Source organism: Bombyx mori, chromosome 3 (genome assembly GCF_030269925.1).
Source record: "Bombyx mori chromosome 3, ASM3026992v2".
NCBI classification, from domain to species: domain Eukaryota; kingdom Metazoa; phylum Arthropoda; class Insecta; order Lepidoptera; family Bombycidae; genus Bombyx; species Bombyx mori.
Genome location: NC_085109.1, coordinates 8,412,468 through 8,435,646, shown reverse-complemented (window position 1 = coordinate 8,435,646; position 23,179 = coordinate 8,412,468). Strand labels below are relative to the sequence as shown.

The 23,179-nt window shown below is 35.9% G+C and overlaps 1 protein-coding gene and 1 long non-coding RNA gene across 2 annotated transcripts; one reads left to right on the top strand and one right to left on the bottom strand.

Annotated features, from left to right (window-relative positions):
• Positions 1 to 1,218: 1,218 nt before the first annotated feature.
• LOC101735811 (succinate dehydrogenase [ubiquinone] flavoprotein subunit, mitochondrial) lies at positions 1,219 to 21,269 on the top strand. The gene is made up of 13 exons (XM_004931708.5): positions 1,219 to 1,409; positions 1,787 to 2,045; positions 2,540 to 2,613; positions 5,690 to 5,865; positions 8,841 to 8,993; positions 10,788 to 10,945; positions 13,520 to 13,684; positions 14,270 to 14,469; positions 14,972 to 15,169; positions 17,317 to 17,461; positions 19,067 to 19,302; positions 19,974 to 20,147; positions 20,475 to 21,269. Exons 1-12 carry the CDS (start codon positions 1,362 to 1,364, stop codon positions 20,127 to 20,129), a joined length of 1,968 nt encoding a protein of 655 aa, XP_004931765.1. The 5' UTR covers positions 1,219 to 1,361; the 3' UTR covers positions 20,130 to 20,147; positions 20,475 to 21,269.
• Positions 4,600 to 7,218, bottom strand: LOC134201378 (uncharacterized). Its single transcript, XR_009976641.1, has 2 exons — positions 6,916 to 7,218; positions 4,600 to 6,474 (listed from the first exon to the last, which is right to left on the bottom strand). It is a non-coding gene; the product is annotated as an uncharacterized LOC134201378 (long non-coding RNA).
• Positions 21,270 to 23,179: the final 1,910 nt, after the last annotated feature.

Sequence of the window (23,179 nt, the reverse complement as noted above, 5' to 3'; positions counted from 1 at the left end):
TAAGTGATTGTTTGAAAAAGCTACTCTATTTTAGTCCGATTACAGGACCGGGCTTCGGAACCCATCCTTCTGCAGCGGCGCGTGAGGCAGGGAGATGTTATTTCTCCAAAACTATTTGCCGCTGCATGGTAGGATGTTCTCAGCTGTGAAATGGAAAGGACTAAACATCAACATCAACGGCAAGTACATAACTCACCTTCGGTTTGCCGAAGATATTGTGATTATAGCTGAAACCTTGGAGGATCTCAGTACAATGCTCAAAGACCTCAGTAGAGCTTCTATCCGTGTGGGCCTATGGACTATGGTCTGGGCTTGTGGTCTGTGAATCTGTGAACATGGAAAAATCAAAAATTATGTTCATTTGCTCATGAAGCGCCCACTGCAGTAAAGATTGGAAGCTCTACGCTCGAAGTTGTTGACGAGTTGGAACAAACTGTCCAGTTATGTAGGTCCAACTTCGAAAAAGAAGTCAATAATCGAATCCAACTCAGATGAGCAGCGTTCAGAAAGCTACATAAAATCTTCACATCACAAATATCACAATGTCTCAAAACGAAAATATTGGACCAGTGTGTATTTCCAGTGAAGGCATATGGCACGTATGAGACGTGGTCGCTTATAATGGACCTCATCAGAAAACTCAACGTCACCCAAAGTGCAGTGAAGAGGGCCGTGCTCGAGGTTTTCGTATGTGATCAAATCAGAAGTGAAGAGATTCGCATGAAATCCATGGTAACTGCCCAAAGGATTACGACGTTGAAGTAGCAGTGGGCAGGGCACATTCATTGGCCGAAAAGTTGTTCAGTGGCGACTGCGAACCGGAAGACATAGCGTGGCTAAGCCTCCCACAGGATGGACTGACGACCTATTAAGGTTCGCGGGGATCCGCTGGATGCAAGTAGCGCAGGGCCAATCTTTGTGGTAAGGCTTGGAGGAGGCCTATGTCCAGCAGTGAGACGTCTGCAGACTGATATAATAGAAAAAAAGTACCTAGTAATAATGTAACAAACAAACTATGATATTCTCATGAATAAAAAAATATATTGAGTTGGGAGAACCTAACATCAGTTCGGTGGTAGCGTTAGTTTCGGTCTAAATAGGCCACGTTTCTTTTGTCCTTGGTGATAGATCATAAGAACAATAAAAGGGAAAAGCTTCTGTCATAGAGTAAAGCGAAGTAGTTTTCAAAAGGCCTCCCCCCACCCCTGGTCTAGTTGTCTAGCACAGAATACAGATCAGTGAACATATGTGTCAAGTGTGTCTATGATTTTGACAAAACGAATTGGAGGGTTAGGTGGATGTAAAATTCTATTTTCTAAATTAAAAATACTGTACTCTGGGTGCGGACAGAGAGTTCCATCATGAGTGCATTAATGAAAGCGGCAGTTTCCCGCAGTCCTGCGTCACTGGTGCGTAAAAATAACAACAACTTTCTACAAATACAGAAGTTATGTAACAACGAATGAAAAAAATGTTTATAAAATAAATCAACGCTATCGTTCTTGAATAATAGAAAGTCTTTCAGTGGCTTACGTTATATCACTTACCTTATTGCAGTTTTGGACGGAAAATTTTCCAGCTATCATGCTCTTAGAAACACTTAAAATTTTAAATACTTAGTAATAAATTTAAATTATTGCCGACTATTATGAGCGGTTTAAATTGTAATATAATTATATTAAAATAATTACAGCGAGTTACCATTAATTAAAATAAAAAAAACTTCAGCCTATAAACTTTGTTTATAAACATGTAAGAGTTTTATAATTTGTATGCTTTGTTTTAGGCATCATACTTATATAGAAATATTCACGTGGCTGCTTCTGGTGCTACTTCTAAAGATGCTTCAGTTACAACAAATATGACTAAAGCATACACAGTAATTGACCACAAACATGATGCATTAGTTATTGGGGCTGGTGGAGCAGGACTTCGAGCAGCCTTTGGTCTTGTCCAAGAAGGATTTAAAACTGCTGTCGTAACTAAGTTGTTCCCTACAAGATCACATACTGTTGCTGCACAGGGTGGAATTAATGCTGCTTTGGGTATGTTATAAGCAAAATTATTTGTTTCTTATCAATATCTTATTTAATACCAAAAAAAAAAGGTAAAATATGACTGACCATGGCTTGTACTATGACACCATAGTGGTTATCGTTGACTAGAGTACTTGAATTCATTGTTGTCTATAATTATTACTATTTAATGAAGATTGACAGTAACTGCATTTTGTATATGTATATCCACAGAATTACAAAATACTTTGAAATAAAAAATTACTAAATGCACAAAAAAATTACCTTCACTTTGTTATGATTTTGCAATTACATGCAATGCATGCAATCAATAATAAAAATGCTCTGTTGCCATTCAGAGTAAAATGAGATTTTGGTATAGCAGTCAATCAGTCAAACATACCTACAAAATTAACCACATCTTATCTTAAACTATTAGCTAATTTGTTTATAATTGGTGTAAACTTATTGTTAAATTTGATATTTATTTTTATTATTTCTTAGAATGAAATATTTTTGTTCAGGAAACATGGAGGAAGACAGTTGGCTCTGGCATATGTATGACACAGTTAAAGGTTCCGACTGGCTTGGAGATCAGGTAATATCCGTAATTTATTATCTTTGTTGATTTGTGCTGTTTTCAAATAGACCTGATTATTATAATGTATTAATAACAAAGGACATTTAGTCCCACTCAGAACGTAAATACATTATAATTTCTTAGTTAACAAATAAAAAAGATTAGTAGTGTGTCGGATGTCTTCAAATGCATTGCATTAAAATATCCAGAACAAACTATATCTGAATCGATGATTATGTGCAAACTATTTGAACACAAAAAGGCCTCTGTGATATAGACAATATTATTATGCCATACATTCATTTAATTTTGTGAATTTTGTTCATAATAATCATTGATACAAACCACTATGTTTTATGTCTAAGCAAATATATTACAAGGCTAATTAATGAACAAACAAATAAATTATGGGAGTATAAAGGCCAGATAATCTGAGCTAATTATTTAATAATGGCATTATACAATAATCATCTGAACAATGCTACCTTATAATTTTTTTGTAGCTTAGATAGCACTTAAACCGCGGTTACTATAGTCCACAAACATTACTACTTGAATACCGAAAACTCACCTTGAGACATGAAGTCGAAGTTTCAATTTAATTTCCGCAGTGGTCCTTTCAAACTGGAATGCATGGTTACCTGGTGGCCGTAAAAGGCAGGGTGGTTATACCTGTACGGGTTCAGAATGCATACTATAACAAATAATTAATGATAATATTCTGAGAAATAGCATATAAATCTTTTTTTATTTTATTTTGTAATACTTACCAATACTCTGTGGTTCTCTCAAACATGTGATAACCATCATTTTATAAATCATTAGTAACTTTCATGTTCATTTTCTATTGAACAAACCTCTATATACTAAAACACTAAAACACATGGAGATATCTATATGTGTTAATAAAAGTACCATATATATTTTTTGTAATGTCTAACAATCAGGATTGTAGAAGATAGTCTTAAAAATCGTCAAATGAAAGAATTGCACTTTAAGAATAGGATAGTTAAACGTGCTCATATACGTATTCTTATTTGGACTTCAGTCAATATCACTAAGACATTAACACATTCATGCATATTAGCATTATTATTCACATATTAACACGGTAGTATGTAGAAACCTAATTATTATGTTTGTCTAACGTAAATGGAGAAGTGCGATAGTTTTGTTTGTCTTTAAAGTCTAAGTGATATGCAATGGTCACGAACAAGCCGTTTTTGTAACTAAAAGTGATAATCACAAAAGATTCAAATTATTTTGTATTCGAAAATTATCTTAATAAGATCAAAATTATCATTTATTTCAGCATAGCATACATAACAGAACCTGTAAAGTAATTATTTACACCTGGCCACGTGACTAATTTAATTTTCGTGAATACAACAATCGCAAGGCCTTGGAAAAACATTATGTTAATAAGCACAAGTAATTGGTGCGATCTAATATAATACGAAAATTGTATTTTTTAAAACATTTCATATGTTCATTATTGATTACTATTGTATGACAAAACTTTTTTGAGCTTCTATAGCAATATTTAGGTTGTCATATTTATTTTTGGGGGATGCTTCTTTATACCTTTTAACGTTTTATTTGTTATTTATTTTAATTTTATGTTTATACCCGCAAACACGCAAAATTATAATTTGCGTAATTACTGGTGGTAGAACGTCTTGTGAGTCCGCACATGTAGTTACCACCACCCTAGCTAACTCTGTGCCGTGATGCAGTAATGCGTATCGGTTTAAAGGGTGGCACAGCCGTTGTACCTACTGTAAAAACAGATCTCAGAAATCGTGTCACGAAGTGGGTGGCTACATTTACGTTGTATGTGTGTATGGGCTCCGGTAACCACTTTACACCAGGTAGGCCGTGAGAGAGACCATAAATCTTAGCAGTAGAAAAAAAAAATTAAATCTGTCGTTCAGGTACTTTAAATACCTAAATTGATTAAGTTAAAAAAAAGAAGGTTAAATTAAATTAAATAGACAAATCTTTGAATTTTATTAAAATTTTATTCGGTAACTACGCTGACACACCTCTAGCCGCTAGTGACCAAACCGGCTTATCCTCGGAAATAATCTTGTTTACTGAGTCAGTGTAGGAGGTTTCTTTATCTTATTACGCCTTATCTAACGGAAAATATACAAGATTAATCTCGTGCATGTTTAGTCTTACGAATTGTTTTAAACTTTCGCATTTATCTACGTTATATATAGGGTTTTTGCCAAGGTTTTAACTTCCCACCCATGATCATAGCCCTTCCTACAGTACCGATACGAAAATCGTTGTAACAACCCGTCAAGTATAGTAGTATTTATAAGAATTACAATTAGTTTAGTGTAAGTCGTAATAATGAAATGAAAATAAGAAAAAGCACGCTTAAATCGTAAAAGCAATTTTAATAGAGCCAACGATTCGCGAAAACCGATGAAAACGCTAGTGCTTAGAATTTTTGGTTTTGCTCGGTATCCTCATACCATATCGTAAAACGATTGACACAATCTACCTTCAATAAATAAGACTACGCTAACTCTGAAGGAAGATAAATGTGTCCCCAACTTAACTGCTATTTAAGTCGCCTTGGCCTGTGGGATAAGACGCCCGGTGCATTGGTATCGAGCGATGCGACGGAGCCAGTGTTCGAATCCCGTAGGCAGGTTTTTTTAATGAAATATGTAGGTACGTACTTGTAATAAAAATCAAATCCACGAAAAATGCGTAATTACTGGTTGCATGGTGCCTTGTGAGCCCGCACGGGTAGGTACCACCGCCCTGCCTATTTCTGCCGTGAATCAGTAATGCGTTTCGGTTTGAATGGTGCGACAGCCGTTGTACCGTAAAAAATAGGTTTAGAACTCATGCCTCAAAGTGAGTGGCTGCATTTACGATGTTAATATCTACTGACTGCGGTAACCACTTAACAACGGGTGGGCCGCAAATTCGTTCACCCATCTAAGCAAAAAAAAAACTACAATATCCGATCTGAATCTAAAAATTTTACACACACCGCATTTTTAAACGCATAGTATACGGCTAACATAAACTTTTGAAGTTCAAGAAACTATTGTAATGTTGTCTGTCGTAGGATGCCATTCACTACATGACTAAAGAAGCGCCTCATGCAGTAATCGAACTGGACAACTACGGAATGCCATTCTCCCGCACCCCGGAGGGAAAGATTTACCAGAGGGCCTTCGGAGGACAGTCTCTCAAGTTCGGAAAGGGAGGACAAGCTCATAGATGCTGCGCCGTAGCTGACAGGTACCAAAACAAACTACACTACACACTAATATACATTTTATTTGTATTTAATCAGCAAACATATTAAAATCTTTAAAACCGATAGACGATTAAGATATATTCTTGTTTTTATTTAAAAAATTAACAAATAGGTTTTTTTTAGCTGAAAGAACAAAACAACAATGAGCATCTTATTAGCATAAATAGTTTATGCTAATTGAACTGTGAGAAATGAGCTGATAAAGTTGTATATTGTTTTTCATGAATTATGTTAATGTAAAATTTACTTGAACGTTTACATGTGGTAAGACGTATTGTTAACCCACACTACTGGGTAACACGTTATTTCGGATCTCCAGATCTGCTATCGTTGCTTTTGGGTACCTCAAGAACCGGTCATCGTTCTCGTCGAACCCGTCGCTTGCGACGAAGGGCTCGGTGAGCAAATTAACTCTCAGACACAGCCCATTGAGTTTCTCGCCGGATCTTCTCATTGGGTCGCATTTCCGATCCGGTGGTAGATTCTGCGAAGCACTGCTCTTGCTGGGCTTAGTGTTAGTAACGTTGTCAGGTTAGAGCCCCGTATTCTCCCGCTTTAGTTGACATAAACCATTGAGTTTACCAGCATAGCTGCATAGGTATGAAAAAAATACGTGTAACTACAAGCATTCTGACTATATATGTCAGGAAGCAGTCATACATTCCGGTTCAAATGGTGAGGACAGCCATCTATTATCGCGGTCTTCTCAATATTATGTCTATGTTATGTACATATCGATATGTGTAATGTGTTGTTGTGTGAAAATTGTATCTTAGAATGAAGATACTGTTCTGTGCTTATCCACAAATTCTTCAAATGTTAATAAGGTTTTAAATTTAATTCGTCTTACATAATTAAATTGTGACATTGAAGTAGGTATGTGAATAGAGCATTCAAATATGTCTTATGAAATACAGTAAGTAAGAGCTCTTTATTCGCTGTGTATATTATGTTCCGTAAATTTGTCGTGAATAGAGAAACCATGAATATCGAAAAGCGCGTTTACAAAAGATATTCGGTTGGATACTTACATATTTCCTCCATATATCCTTTTTATCAACGTGTATATACCTCTGTACCCATTAGATGCGCGAACATGGAAATCTTTAGCCGCGAATATAGGAATTGTATCGCGTTTTTTTTTATCCTCGATTGAAGGAAGCGCGAAAAAGGAGCTTTTACTGCATCCCTATTAACAACAAATGGCGTCAATATTAGTATAGGAGGTGGTTTTTGTTTTTAAAATTATTTCCTCGCTCGCTCAAGGCCCATCCCGGACATCGCGCCTCGTACTGTTCGCATGGAATAGCTGTGTCGGTCTGAACAGCGATATCCCATACTTCGTGAATATCTATCTTGACGCGAAGAAAACAGATTAGATATGTAGTTGATTTTTAAGCGCATTGTTACGTAAATAATTGTTTGCGTTTTGCGCAACCGCATGTACAAAGTTCATAGTGGCAAGTTACATTCGCTTTAATGTATTTTATTTATTTGTTTGTTTGTTTGTTTGTTTGTTTGTTTATTTATTTATTTATTTATTTATTTATTTATTTATTTATTTATTTATTTATTTATTTATTTATTTAATGTACAGTGACCCTCAAAAAAAACGCTTTCCTTTCACAAATTCAGTATTAATAAAACATAATTAGAATTAAACTCATATCCGAGAACATACATTTGAAAATAAATATAATAACTAGTTAAAAAAATCTTGCACATTAAGGTAATATTAAAGAAAATGTTTTCTAAACAATTGCCTACGTTTAGAAAAGTATATAATGATGATAAGTTAGCTTTTTATGTGAATAAAAATGTATGTATATGTGCACGTGTGGGTTTGTATGTATGGATATGTATGTACTTTTTTATGAATACGTTGAAATTCGAGTTTGCGAATAAGCGAACAGGATAATGTGTACCTGGCAACAGCAGGTAAAATAAACTTAGGTATAAACCGAGCGCATCATTAACATATAGGGGCATGTGTTAGATGGCTGCGATGAAAAAAAATACTTATTATTATTTTATATTAAATATTATTATATATAATTTGGAAATACATATATTTATGTATTTCCAAATTATATTTTTATATATAGGCTAAAATATGGTCTGAAATAAATTATTATTATTATTATTATAACCATGCATAAGTGACAAATACAAAAGTAGCGTTAAAGATTTAAGAGAGCGTACACACTGCGCAACTATTATAATAAATAAATATTATAAAACATATTTATTTATATAATATAACATTATCAGCTATTTACCAAATCCATAAATGTCTATGTGGTGTGAAATTGTGAACGAAATCCTATTTTAAAGTCAGTTTTAATTTTTAAATTGTTTTTCGTACGCATAGTCAGAGTAGCACGTGTGAAGTAAAAATATATGTACTTTGCACACTACAGTAGCGCTTATCGTTGAGTGGTAACAAACTAGGCTATGTTTTTCTATTAACTTGTCTCCGTGGATAGAGTATAGCGAAGGAAATCGAGGCTGCCATCTTGTGATCAATAACGTAACGTCACACAAATAAATGTCAATAACGCTTACCTGGAAGTATTATTCACGTGTTTGTTAATAAAATCTATTTAAATAAAAATGAATTGCTGTTCGTTAGTCTCGCCAAAAACTCGAGTACAGCTGGACCGATTTGTCTAATTTTAGTCTTGAATTATTTGTGGAAATCCAGAGAAGGTTTAAAAGGTAAAGGAAGCTAATTAAGAAAATGCTCGGGATTAAATAAAAATATATTAACAATTTTGTTTTCCCATTGATGTGGCCCCCGTCGGACGGATTCCTTTTGTTTGTTTTAAGTTTATTTTATACAAAAGTTTAGGTCTTTTATTTATCGATTGAGGCACTACGACGTCTGCCGGGTCAGCTAGTATTTAATTAAAAATGTGTAAATTGAGAAGATATTCAAACGGTAAATGTTATACAGAACCGGGCACTCCCTCCTTCACACGCTGTACGGCCAATCACTCCGCTACGACTGCGAATACTTCATCGAGTATTTCGCTCTCGATTTGCTAATGGAAGACGGAGTCTGCAAGGGATGCATCGCCATCAATCTCGAAGACGGAACACTGCACAGGTATGCTTACAATATTAACTTTACTTGTAACTATACTCGAGACCTTAGAACTTATATCTTAAGGTGGGTGGCGCATTTACGTCGTAGATGTCTATGGGCTCCAGTAACCATTTAATACCATGTGGGCTGTGAGCTCGCCCACCCATCTAAGCTATAAAAAATATATATAAAAAAAAAAATTATAACACTATGTATTTTGAGAAATAGTACATTTTTTAATGTGTCAATCAAGCATAGGTATTAGAGACAAAGTCATGGTAAATACATCAGTAATTTACATGGTTAATTTCTTGTAACTGCTGCTGTTTAGTTACTACGGTTTTGGTGATAATTCGGCTAATGAAGATCCTACTAAAAAAATGGAATACGTGAATTTAGTAATATTATCGATAAATCGAATGACATATTAGGACAACGTCCAATACGATTGTAACGCCACTTCCCAGGTTCAAGGTCCCAAGGTCCATTATAGGCGTAAATCATTCAAGGACTTACGCAAATAAAACAAAACGTCGAATTCGACACAGCCATTTAGTTCAGTCACAAACACGCGTCCAGAAGAATTTATATAAACATTTGGTAATTTCGAATCGTCGTTCAAGTATCGATAGTATATAATCTGACAGATTCGGTATCCGAAGGCAGATGGTACTCGAAAAATCGTTCAGTATCGAAACATCAAAATAAACACATTACGCTTAAGATCACTTAGCACCAATTTAACGTCTCAACTTGATAAGATAACATTTTTCAAATTGTACCGGTTAACGACCTACTAAACTATAAATAATATTTATTTTTTTTTTTATATAAAATTAGTCAATGATAACAGTTAACATTAAGAGATACCCTAGAGTAGGTAGTTACTGTTGTTTTTGACCTCTGTCACTATGCAAACATACACTTCTAAATTATTACACAATCTATATTAAAAAGTTGAAATAATTATAATCGGTCAACGCGACACGCGACCCGGCTCCGACCGTCTTGTTTTATGAATCTAATTTTAATGTTACATCCTTGATGAACATTCCTTTGTTACATCTGAGGCAGAATAGAGAAATTCAATGAAATGTGTGAATAAATACAGTATATCTTTGATTTTCGAGAAGCCAATAAATAATTAAAATATATTATACGGTTTAATCTGACGAGTCTTTCATGACGATATAAACGTGTTAAGGATTTGAGAGGTCGCAAATAATAAAATAATAGTTAAAAAAAACTAACAAAATACGCTTTTATAGAAAATCTAACTAAAAAATAGAAAATAAAATTTTAATAAATTTTCATCAAAATATTGTAAGAAAAAATTATGTTATTGTAAAAAAAAGCGTGGTGTTTTTAAACCATTATTTATTTATCATTTTTTAGTTGAATTTCAATCTTTTCAATACTTTTTCAATTTTTTTTTAAATCAATTGTCATCGGTCCTTAATAAGTATATCAAATTTCGAGTTAATCCGACGTTTTGGGGGGGGTTAAAATCATGTTCAAAGATTCCGTTACATACTAACATACATACGTTTGAAGCTAATAAAAGCGTATTAAAAAGCGAAATCAAACATTACTTTTAATAAAAAAATTGTATCATTAATTATTATTCTGAATGAAACTAAAGTAAGTACAGTTTATGACCGGTATCTACCCTAGAACTTATATCTCAAGGCGGGCGTATTTACGTTGGAGAAGTCTATGGGCTCTAGTAACCGCTTAACACCAGGTGGGCTGTGAGCTCGTCCACCCATCTAAGCTATAAAAAAAGGTATAGATGACGTATGGTTTGTAATCCAGGTTCCAAGCGAAGAATACGATCTTGGCCACGGGAGGCACCGGCCGCTCATACTTCAGTTGCACGTCGGCGCACACCTGCACAGGGGACGGCACCGCCATGGCCGCTCGAGTCGGTCTGCAGAACGAGGATATGGAGTTTGTGCAGTTCCATCCAACTGGTAAGGTTTTTAGGGACATGACCCCCCTCGTTATTTGGACTGTCTTCCGCAGGCAACGAAGGGCTTTCTCCCGTTGTCGGTAAACATCGGAGACGAGAACCAGTGCACCAAGACCCCGGATTTTTACTGGTGGTAGAACCTTTTGTGAGTCCGCGCGGGTAGGTACCTCCACCCTGCCTCTTTCTGCCTTGAAGCAGTAATGTAGTGGGGCAGTCGTTGTAATTATATTGAGACCTTAGAACCTATATCGCAAGGTGGGTTAGCGGAATTTATGTTTAGATGTCTATGGGCTCCAGTAACGACCTAACACCTGGTGGGCTGGATGTGTTCTCGTCTACCTATTTAAGCAATAATAAAAAATAAAAAAAACCTGATTCCGATTAAGAATCGAACCCGGACTAGTATAGTTAGAGCAGTCACAACAATGATGAGGAGTTTGCAGGAATCGTAACCGATCCGGAATTAATGTACTAAATACTTCGATATTAATTCAAGTCGAATAGTAGATATTATAGATCATTTGAAATCCAGAAAACCAAGGACATAATAAAACAATATGGCATAGATATATAAGTTTCGAGTCAAAACTTTGACCCGGTGCAAGATATTTCTTGTTTCGTTTATACACAAAGACAATATTCATCTCAGTTCACCACGATTACGTGTCTTTATAAGAATTCTTAAATTCAAATTTGATATTTAAGGAAAACGTTGCGTTCTTCATAGCCGCCAGGTCTGCCAAATCGTATAAATAATTGGATACAAAAAGCGTGGAATATGCAGTTAACTTGTATATCCAGTTTGTATAGCAGATTAACTTGTTTAATTGGAAACAATGAAAAACAAAACAATTTACATTTACATGAGGTTGTTAATGTTAAGAAAATCGTGTCATAACGGGTTTTTCCAATCTGATGGCTAGTGATAGCTCATGGACATCAACAATAATAAATAAATAAATATTTACTAACAGTCACGCCACGTTTACTAGTCCCGTGATAAGTTCGTAAAGAACTTGTGTTACAGGTACCAGATAACGGAAATAAATATAAGATTTTTATTATACACATACACATATTTAATATACATCCATAACCCTGGAAAAGACATTTATATTTATCATACAAATATCTCCTCTTGGCGGGATTCGAACCCGCGACCCCCTTGTATGGGTCGTATTCTTTCATTTAGCACGTGTAACTTAAAACTATAACGTGTCAAAATTTTTCAACGGTTTTGTGTTATTTTGTACAATGGCAGCCCGGACGAAAACAGCTAACTCTACGTGCCACATTGCGCGCCCTGAAAAAAATATATAAAAAAAATACCGATGTAATTATTTCGCGAATGGGACTTAATTCAATATAATAATATCTTCTTAGTAGAAACGAATCGGATACGGCCAAACGAGGCAAAATTTATTCCGAAAAATAAAAAACTATCCGATAACTGTTCGCTGGCATGCGTCGTAAATCGTAAACTCACTTGTTCACGGTTCGTAAACAGCGTTCTATTCGCGATTACTTACTCATTTACTAAATGCGAAAAAGATTTTCTGCTAGATGAGTTTTACGAACATTGTCTTTTTTCGTCATCGTTTTTTTTTTGTTTAATTATTCGAAGTGTTTTGTTTTGTACACACGTAAATTTAATGATCGTTTTAGAATTAAGTAGGGTTGCCGCGCTTAGCCACCCGTATTAAATTTTACATTAATATACCCGATGAAGTACATACCGTACATAGGGTTGCCACATCGTAACGAAATATATTAACCTAATATAGTTAAAATATGTAAATCGAATCGTAAGCTTTTAAATAAAAGAGTTTCATCCAAACAGATGGCATTGCATAATTCTGTTAATCCAACTAAAATTATCTGTTATACATGTTTATTTATTTTACCGTGCGTGATTTGTTCCCAGTTATAGTTAACTAGCAGCCCGCTCAGGCTCAGCTCGTGTCTTTAACAAAAATTTCAACGATATTTGACGTTGTTTTATTTTTTTAAATAAAATAACACTTATTACGGTATAACTATAATAGTTAGATATATGCTGTGCCGACACTTTTTGTAAATAATAATGTGTTGTACAAAGTCGTAGTACATTAATTTATTCTATCATCAACAGTTTTCGCAGGGCACGCGATGTAAAGAATATTTTAGGTATTTTTTTTACACCTTGGGTTACATTATTGGAGTTTTAGTAAGGATCCCTAATTTTTTTCAAAAAAGATTGTATGTAGCCTATGTCACTCGGGAATAGTGTAGCTTCCAAACAGTGAAATAATTTTTCAAATCGGTTTAGTAGTTTCGGAGCCTATTCAATACAAACAAACAAACAAATCTTTCCTCTTTATAATATTAGTATAGATTATTACCATTCCAATTAAGTTTTTAATTCACAATCTCTCTTCCACGCTTCGATTATTTCAGTAAATTAAACTTAAAAAGTGACAATTATTGAGTCGTCATAATTGCTGGTTTGAAATTATGTCTATTTTGTGATTTATGCATGTGCCAAATGACCAAAGTAATAAGATCTAAAGTTGCCCGTTACCAACCCCGTGCGCAGGTATCTACGGCGCCGGTTGCCTGATGACCGAGGGTTGTCGTGGCGAGGGCGGCTTCCTGGTCAACTCGAAGGGCGAACGGTTCATGGAACGTTACGCGCCCGTCGCCAAGGACCTGGCCAGTCGAGACGTGGTCTCGCGTGCTATGACGGTTGAAATTATGGAAGGTATATATATTTATTATCTATATATTAATATGTGAAGCAAAAACTTTGTAGCCCTTTTTACGCAAATTGTGCGGACGGAGGAGTATGAAATTTCCCACACTTATAGAGAATATTGAGAAGGAGTGCAGAATGTTAATATTATTTTAAATTATGCCTAAAAAATACATTAAATCAATAAAAAAAACATTACATACACTACGATGTATTTGACGCACACACGCATGCATACTATTTATTTATTATCAAACTATTATTCTTGACGTCTGTAGTCAAATTGAGAATAGATTAAATATTGTTTGTCTTTATTAATATTTGTCTATAGTGTAGTCTTGGCGAAATCTGTGTTAATAGAAGTATGATAGTCTTTGACAATAGAACCATAATAATGTTCAAAATTATAATTTAAATTAATTATAGTTAAATTTCGACTACTGCGGGACCACTAGTATTAATGAAATACCTAAGAATTATATAATAATTAGAAATGTTTTGTATATTGTATTCATTCATTCATTTGACATGTTGACATTCCCAAAGTTACTTGACATATTGTATGTGATGGATGATAATAATTACGGTGTAAAGGTCGCGGTTGCGGCCCGGAGAAGGACCACGTTCACCTACAGTTGCACCACCTGCCTCCCGAACAACTGAAGCAGCGTCTGCCTGGCATCTCGGAGACGGCCATGATCTTCGCTGGGGTCGACGTCACTAAGGAACCCATTCCTGTGCTACCGACAGTGCACTATAATATGGGTGGTACTCCCACCAATTTCCGCGGGGAGGTAAGTTGATAAGTTTTTGTTGTCAGACACAAAGGTTTAAGGTACGCGTCCATTGGCCGGCGTCAGGCGCATTTTATTTTGCTTTTTTTGCTTTTAAAGGTTTTTTTTAGACATTTACAATAAATGCGCCACCCACCTTGAGATAAGTTTCAAGTATAGTTACAGCGGCTGCCCCCACCCTTCAAACCGAAACGCATTACTGCTTCACGGCAGAAATAGACGGGGCGGTAGTACCTACCCGTGCGGACTCACAAGAGGCTCTACCACCAGTAATTACGCAAATTATAAATTTGCGGGTTTGGTTTCTATTACACGATGTTATTCGTTCACCGTGGAAGTCAATCGTGAACATTTGTTGAGTACGTATTTCATTAGAAAAATTGGTACCCGCCTGAGATTCGAACACCGGTGTATCGCTCAAAACGAATGCATCGGGCGTTTTATCCTTTAGGCCACGACGACATCAAAAGTGTAGTTGGGTTGCAGAGTGTGATGTCCGCAGGTGATCACGCACCGTGGCGGCGCGGACCGCGTGGTGGCGGGGCTGCTGGCGGCGGGCGAGGCGTCGTGCGCCAGCGTGCACGGCGCCAACCGGCTGGGCGCCAACTCGCTGCTGGACATCGTGGTGTTCGGCCGCGCCTGCGCACTCACCGTGGCCGACACGGCGCGCCCCGGGGACCCGCAGCCGCCGCTCGCGCCCGTAATGTGCCCCTCTTTTTTACACGCTTTATATTAGCTTTATTTGTATGTATGTTTGTCACTGACTCCTTTAAACGCGATTTTGATCCACTTTAAACGGCCAGATTTCATTCGAACTTTGTAGATTTATCGTGGACCGATGACAATACACTAATTTGATAAAATTATTTCCCATTATTCAATTTGCAAAATAAGATTTTTGCCAATTTATATAATTTTTATCTATAGTCGATAAGGCGGCAATTGATGTTAAAGTACTTAATAGTTTTAAAAATACGCTTTTATAGAGAATTTAAATAAAAAATGAAAAATAAATAATAGTTAAAAAAAATAATAAAACAACACGCTTTATATAAAAAAGCGTGGGGTGCTTTTTAAGATATTATTGAAATAATAATTCTTCTACTCATATCTGTCAGAAAAATATTTATAACTAATAACACCATGCACCCCACGGTTTTTTTACAATAAAATATATTTTACACTATTTTCTATTTAAATTTATTTAAATTTATTTTCTATTTTTTAGTTGAATTTTATATAAAGCGTAAAAGATATGTCATATGCTGACATGACTCTTAAGTCTCAGCCCTATAGCACAGCGCAGTACTGCTTCGGGTCAGAAATAGACGGGGTTGTTCCTATCCGTGTGACCTCACAAGATGCCCTACAGCCAGTGATAATATAAGTAAAATATAAAACGGTTGTATTGTCGACCACAAACATATAATAATTGAAGAGTAAAATTTAAATAGCCCTCGTGCGATAATACTGGGTCGAATTTCATCAATCACGTATCGGTGATTCGTCGCGCCTAACTCACAACAGCAAAACAATAATGTAATCGATTATCGTATTTATCACACTATATACACATATATAACTCTTTACGGTAATTATAATTTTGTGTGTGCATGTCATGCTATAAATTATAAATCAATTTTAAAATTTATTTAATACGTAATGCGCGTATTACAATGCGGCAATGATATGTACTGTTTATCGAAAAATCACAACAAGAAGGATGTAAATAAATCCTTACTTGATTATTCGTAAAGCTTGGTCATATCAGAAATGTGCTGTGATAAGCATAATGGAATCGTTTCTGCAAGTGCTTTATCGACGTCCACAAGTATTTTGTTATCTAAAGTCGATAACAACGCTACATCAAGTACGAGACTAAGGCTGCCCGTCCACCGGAGCGGAGCGGAGAAACTTGGGAAATATTAACTAATAAGATTGCACAAAATCATTTTGCAATATTATGATTTTGATCGGGTCAGTCAGGTTTGAGCCCCGTGAGCTCACCTACTGGTTAGGTTACGCTGACATAGCCTCTCAAGGTTATCATCTTAGGCATTTTGCAATGATTTTGATTTTGTGCAACCAGCATTTTGCAATGATTTTGATTTTGTGTTGATTTTGTGTATTGGTTAATATTTCTCCGTTTCTCGGCTCCGGTGGACAGGCACCCTAAAGGTCGCGTTATCGAACACAATCACAACCGGCACAACAAATTAGTTTTTATAGTTACGTTTCTGTTGTTGGATTAGAACAGCCGTTTTATATAATTGAAACTACTGTGCTTTTTTTGCTACCCAAACTGATAGCCTTGAGAGGATATGTCAGCGTAACCTAATAAGTAGGTGAGCTCACGGGGCTCAAACCTGACGACGCTGCTAACACTAATCCTAGCAAGAGCAGTGCTTCACAGAATCTACCACCGGATCGGAAACGGATTTTTGTCTTATCTAGCCACTAGCCTACAGCTGTTCTGGGGGGGGGGGGCAAGGACTTGAAAGAATTAGCTTAGAATTAATTTCAGCGAAGCACTTCTCTTGTTAGGGCCGATCTTAGCATGATCTATCAGGTTGAGCCTGTTAGTTCATCCATCAGTGCGCTTGGAGTTGAAATAGCCCCTTATGCTACTAGTAATTCGGTATGGAAAAAAACAAGAATGAAATGAAAACATAGTCATAGTCAACATAGTCACGATGATTCTAGAAACAACCAGAACTGTATACGATATATATAAACCCTGCTTAATGACCTCACAATATTTTATTTTTGAATTCAATACATATTATTTTAACGGAATTGTAAAGGAGATAAACATTAAATAAAATAAACGTGTTTTTCTTTTATCAGACAACGGGCGAGGCGAGCATTGCCAACTTGGACAGCATCAGATACGCCAATGGTTCGATCTCTACAGCCGACCTTAGACTTAGAATGCAAAAATGCATGCAGAAGAATGCCGCCGTCTTTAGACAGAAGAGCACCTTGGAGGAAGGTACGTCAATTATGTGTCTTAAATACGTGCGTTGTAGGTTGAATTTTGAATGCAACCTTTTAGACGTGAAAACAAATCAATAGGTTGAGCATAATTTTATTATAATTTAATTCTTGAACTTGGATCATTAACAAACGAAAACGTGCGCAGGCATATACATATATAAATGTTGTTTTATTTATTTACTCATACGCAGTTCTGATTTTTCGTACTGTTCACACAGCATGCCGTCTCACTCGAGTCACGCGTCATGTCATCTGTGCGTTTCTGAGATTGACGTTATATGCTTCTGTATCGACGCTGCTAGGTACATACTAGACGTTACTGCAATATATATGCAGCGTTTTTTACTGGTGGTTGTATTGGTCTGTATTGACATATCAATAAATTTTTTTTGTCCAAATGCACAGATTGCCACCTTTGATAATAAACGACTCATATAAACCTTCCTCTTCAATCACTCTATTAAAAAAACCGCAATAAAATCCGTTGCGTAGTTTTAAAAATTTAAGCATACATAGGGACAGACAGATATAGGGACAGAGAAAGCAACTTTGTTTTATGCTGTGTAGTGATATAAAAACGAAATTTTAGTTTAATTGTACCGTCTCGTGCCTAGCGTCGTTTACTCCTTTTTGTTTATATTATAATATTGTACACATATATCTGAACATTATAGATATGTTATTGAAATAGTGTGTTTGACTTTTATTATATTCCGAGTGAAAATATCCCGCGAACACGAAGAATCAATAACAAACCACACCTGTACACACAGTAAACACACACTGACTTCAGTACGCTTCTAAATAGTTTGAAAGGAAAGTAATTCGAAATCGCATGCTTATTCAAGTTCGTAAAGTCGTAACTCGCATAATAATATCTCGTCGAACGAGGATTTAATGTAACGGAATAGAATCATATCAAATAAATAAAAAAATTTATTCATCATAAATGAAATTATATATGTACTTGTTGAACGTCAAAAAGAACTACTGCCAATTCAGAAAAACTAGCCTCCGTTCTGAGAAGAACTGGCAAGAAACTCAGCGGGCATATTGTATTTTTTCTTTTTTTTAATATTAGATTTTTTTTAAATATTAATTTTTACAATGTGTATTATAACGTAACAATTATTGCAATATTGAAATGCCCGGAGCGAGCAAGTAAGAAACGCTGTAAAGAGGTTCATCTCTATAATTTCCCGTTCATGTGATCGATGATGATTTTTGGAACGAAGTTCCTTATCGCGCGTTGTGAAAGGGGGCTAGACGGAAAAAATTAAGACGAAAAGTTGTAACGACACTTTTTGCTATAGTTGTAATCCGTGCGGCGTGCGAGTGTTTTTCTGTCTGTCTCTCCCATTGAAAACAAAGCAGTTATTTTAATTAATTGATTATAATTATATAAATATATTTTATAAAATAAAATTTTATTTTTTATTACTATTCCTTCACTAATTAATCGAAAGGAACTTCGTTCCATCCAGGTGTCCCTTGACACCTCTCAAGTTTTTTTCACCGATTTTTTTATTTTAGTGCCATTATTTTTGTTATTTGCAATTGTAAAATGTTATAAAGTGAATTTTCGTTTTTTCTAACACAGGTCAACGTCAAATTCACGAGATCTACAAGCAGATAAAAGACGTGAAGGTGTCCGACCGGTCCTTGATCTGGAACAGTGATCTAGTGGAGACGCTGGAGCTTCAGAATCTTCTCATCAACTCGGTACAGATCGTGGAGGGAGCACTGGCGCGGGAGGAGTCGCGCGGAGCCCACGCCCGAGAGGACTTCAAGACCAGACGCGACGAGTACGACTACTCTAAACCTCTCGAGGGACAGGTGAGATATTAATGTAATGCCTTCTTGGGGATTGTCAACACAAATTTCGGGGAAAGGTACAATCATCAAGGTGTATCAGAAAAAGAGGGTTAATAAAAGTGCATAATTTTCAGGCATGTAACAATATTATGCAGTTAAAGCTGTCGTTTAGTACTATTTTTTTTGGCGATTAAACTCTCGACAACTAAAAGCAGATGAATTTTCATCGAAAAAAGACAATATTCAATCAAAAAAGTTGTAACATTGTATGGCACATTATTTAATTTAAACTATTTTAAGCCCAATGGATTTAATGTCATACGTACCGAACTGTCTGCGTGAAGCTAGCTTTTCTACCTATTAGATCGCATTAACGTTAATTATGGCCCACTGAGTTTCTCGCCGGATCTTTCCAGCGAGTCGCATTTCCGATCCGGTGGTAGATTCTGCGAAGCACTGCTCTTGCTAGGGCCAGTTTTAGCAACGTCGTCAGGTTTGAGCCCCGTGAGCTCACTTACTTGTTAGGTTACTAAAAAAATAAGTCAATTAAGATTTGCAAGGATTCCAAACATCGCCATCTAGTGGCCATAATGGGAAACACTATACGTAGGGAGAAAAAAAAAAATACTCAGCTTTATGTTGTTCATCGTATTAAATCCAGTCAAATAACTATCGTCGTCTATCACCTACAGAGTAAGTTGCCGTTCGAGCAGCACTGGAGGAAGCACACGCTCGCCGAGACGGACCCCGCGACCGGCGACACGCGCCTCACCTACCGCCCCGTCATCGACCGCACGCTCGACGCCGCCGAGTGCAGCACCGTGCCGCCCGTCATCCGCACCTACTAGCCGCCGCCAACACCGCAAGTAGGACTCTACTAACCATCCTTGAAATCAGTCAACTTAGAATGGATCACGTGGAAGTTTTTTTTTTATTGCTTGAATGGGTGGACGAGCTCACAGCCCACTTGCTGTTAAGTGGTTATTGGAGCCCATAGACATCTACGACGTAAATGCACCACCCACCTTGAGATATGTTCTAAAATCTCACTATAGTTACAACGGCTGCCCCACCCTTCAAACCGAAACGCATTACTGCTTCACGGCAGAAATAGGCAGGGTGGTGATACCTACCCGTGCGGACTCACAAGAGGTCCCACCACCAGTAATAATTTTTTCTCCATCTGTACACAGGGCTACATTGAAACATTTTTGAACGTGAATGACCAACGCGAGACCAACACAGCCCGACGTGCGGCGCCCGCCCGATACTTCTTTAGTGTTCAAACGAAACGCCACTGTTTAGTATAAATGTTATGTTAACATTAATAATTTATTTTTTATTTAAGATTTAAGTTTCACTAGTTCAATCTCTGAAATGTAAATTTTTTAATCTAAACTATAATAACATTGAAAATAATTATGTACAAATGAAACAGTGCCAGATACTCAATAGTGTGCCAGAAATATCTAAATACGAACGTGTATCATGAGAGTACACCAGCAGACTATAATTCATGTAAACTATAAACCGTTAAGACGGAATGCGGCATTTATTGTGGTTTTTAAACGTTGTACAAATTATTACAGCAGCATATCTATCTTAAGTACTTAAAGAAACAATAAAGAAATCTGTATCATCTAAGATAATAATAATATGACAATACATGTTACTTTAAAATTTTAACGACATTATTGAATAGTTACATAGTTGTGTAAGTTTTTACTCAGGAAATAACGGAAATATTCACTGGTGTTTGTTCCTTTTATAATCTAAATCCCATAAAAATCAGTTTGTAACAAAGCCAGGGTCGGAGCTTGTCCAGTTAAGCTTTTCGACGCTTACAGATATGTAAAATGTTCATGCGCTAATTTTATTTTGTAAATTTTGAATATCGTTTCTCAGTATTATTTATAGATTATATATATATTTGAAATGTACATACCCGCAACATTATATGAATCAGAAATAAATGTGATGTAACTTTATATTATCGTTTTCTTTTTCAAGTAAGAACTTATAGATTAATAGGATTTGTTTTCAATTTCGACACATGTATACGAGTCCCAATCGATACCGAGCTATTTATTATTTCTTATGCCTTTGATCAGTACTGATAAATACGGCCCAGCTGTTAAATGCTCACTGATATTCAAGGACCATTAACTACCGTTAACGGTAAGATTTCAATCTCATTTGAAAGTCATAGCGTTCATGAAACGCTTTGGAACTGTTCATGTCAGAGACTAATGATTTGTTGGGATGAAGAAGGGAGAGCGCAATTGTTCCAGTAGTGCGGACGAACTCTGCTGTAGTGGTGGACGGTGCGGTGATGGTAAAAATCGAGATTTGTGGGATCGCCATAATCAATCATTCATTCATAATTGAACATGAGGCACTGAACATTCATATTTTAAGAGACTATCCCGAATTTGTATACATCCAAATTAAACATTCTATCAAATATAGATTTTTCCTTTATAATCAGAGCGGGACCACCTAAGATTAAGTAGCTCATTCTAACATGGAAAATTCAGTCACGCTATGCACTCCATAGACTGCATATAGTTGCCAATCAAATGAAATATGGCAATTATAGTTCATTTACCAAATGCTTAAGATAATAGATGCAGCTGAAAATATAATAGGGGACCCTGTGTAATAGTAATAAAAAAGTCATGGCTACTTTTGGAAATTATTATGAATTATATTCATTTTATATTACTTATATACAATTGCGCCTGGTTGCATTTTCATCCCAAGTATCTACGTACGTAGATACGAATATTTGCGGTTATTTTTATTTTGAAAAATAATCTGATCAGCTACATGTAGTACATTGTTTCCTTATTAGTTTAAGATTTAAAAAAACATAACAAACATAATGATTGTGTCATTAAAAATTTTAAGAACGCACATTAGGCACAGTATTAAACGACTGTCCACCCAAAAACTTGATGAAACTCAACATAGAAACATAGTGCTTATCATAAATTCACTCTAAGGGAAATAAAATTTAATAACAGTGTGATTACAAAATAACAGGTAAGTATTTATTGAATTTACTGTCAAACTTGTACTTATTCACATATTCGTGGAACCCAAATAGATAAGGGGTTACAAAGGTCAATGCTTGTCCGTATTATGATAAGTTTAAATAAAAATTAAGTTACTTCAATAACTCACAGCTAGCAATATGAAATGTTGTTTTTCTTATTAAATAAAAATACTTATGACGTTCTTGTAATTCTAATTAAGTTTCGAAATATATTGGAAACATTACGTGCACTCGAATGTTTTTTTCCTTATATCATTTTATAAACAAACTTTAAGATTTGTCTTCCGTAATTTGAAGGCTTAGTTGGATTTGTAAGTATATTGTACCATATAGAAAGATGGGTCGATGCTTGCTACTATATTAAGGATGCCATATCGTAATATACCCCCATACACACAGCCCATTGAGTTTCTCGCCGGATCTTCTCAGTGAGTTGCGTTTCCGATCCGGTGGTAGACTCTGCGAAGCACTGCTCTTGCTAGGGCCAGTGTTAGCAACACTCCCGGTTTGAGCCCTATGAGCTCACCTACACGTCAAGTCAAGGAGAAGCTGATCTCGCCGCTGTAGGCTATCAGCATAGGTAGGAAAAAAATAATAATATCCTAATACATATTATTATATATTTAAGCGATGTGCGATTGGTTGTGTCGTTTTTCATATAGCAACGGACCAATATATCAATATAATATGATTTACATAAAGTGAACCAAGTTATACCTGTACCTACAATACAACCTGTTTCGTTGGTTTTGAATTAAAAATACAAATAACCCAGCACAGGTGACGCCTAATTACCATGATTATGAAAGCTATTATGTAAAGTATTCTTGTCTTTATTCT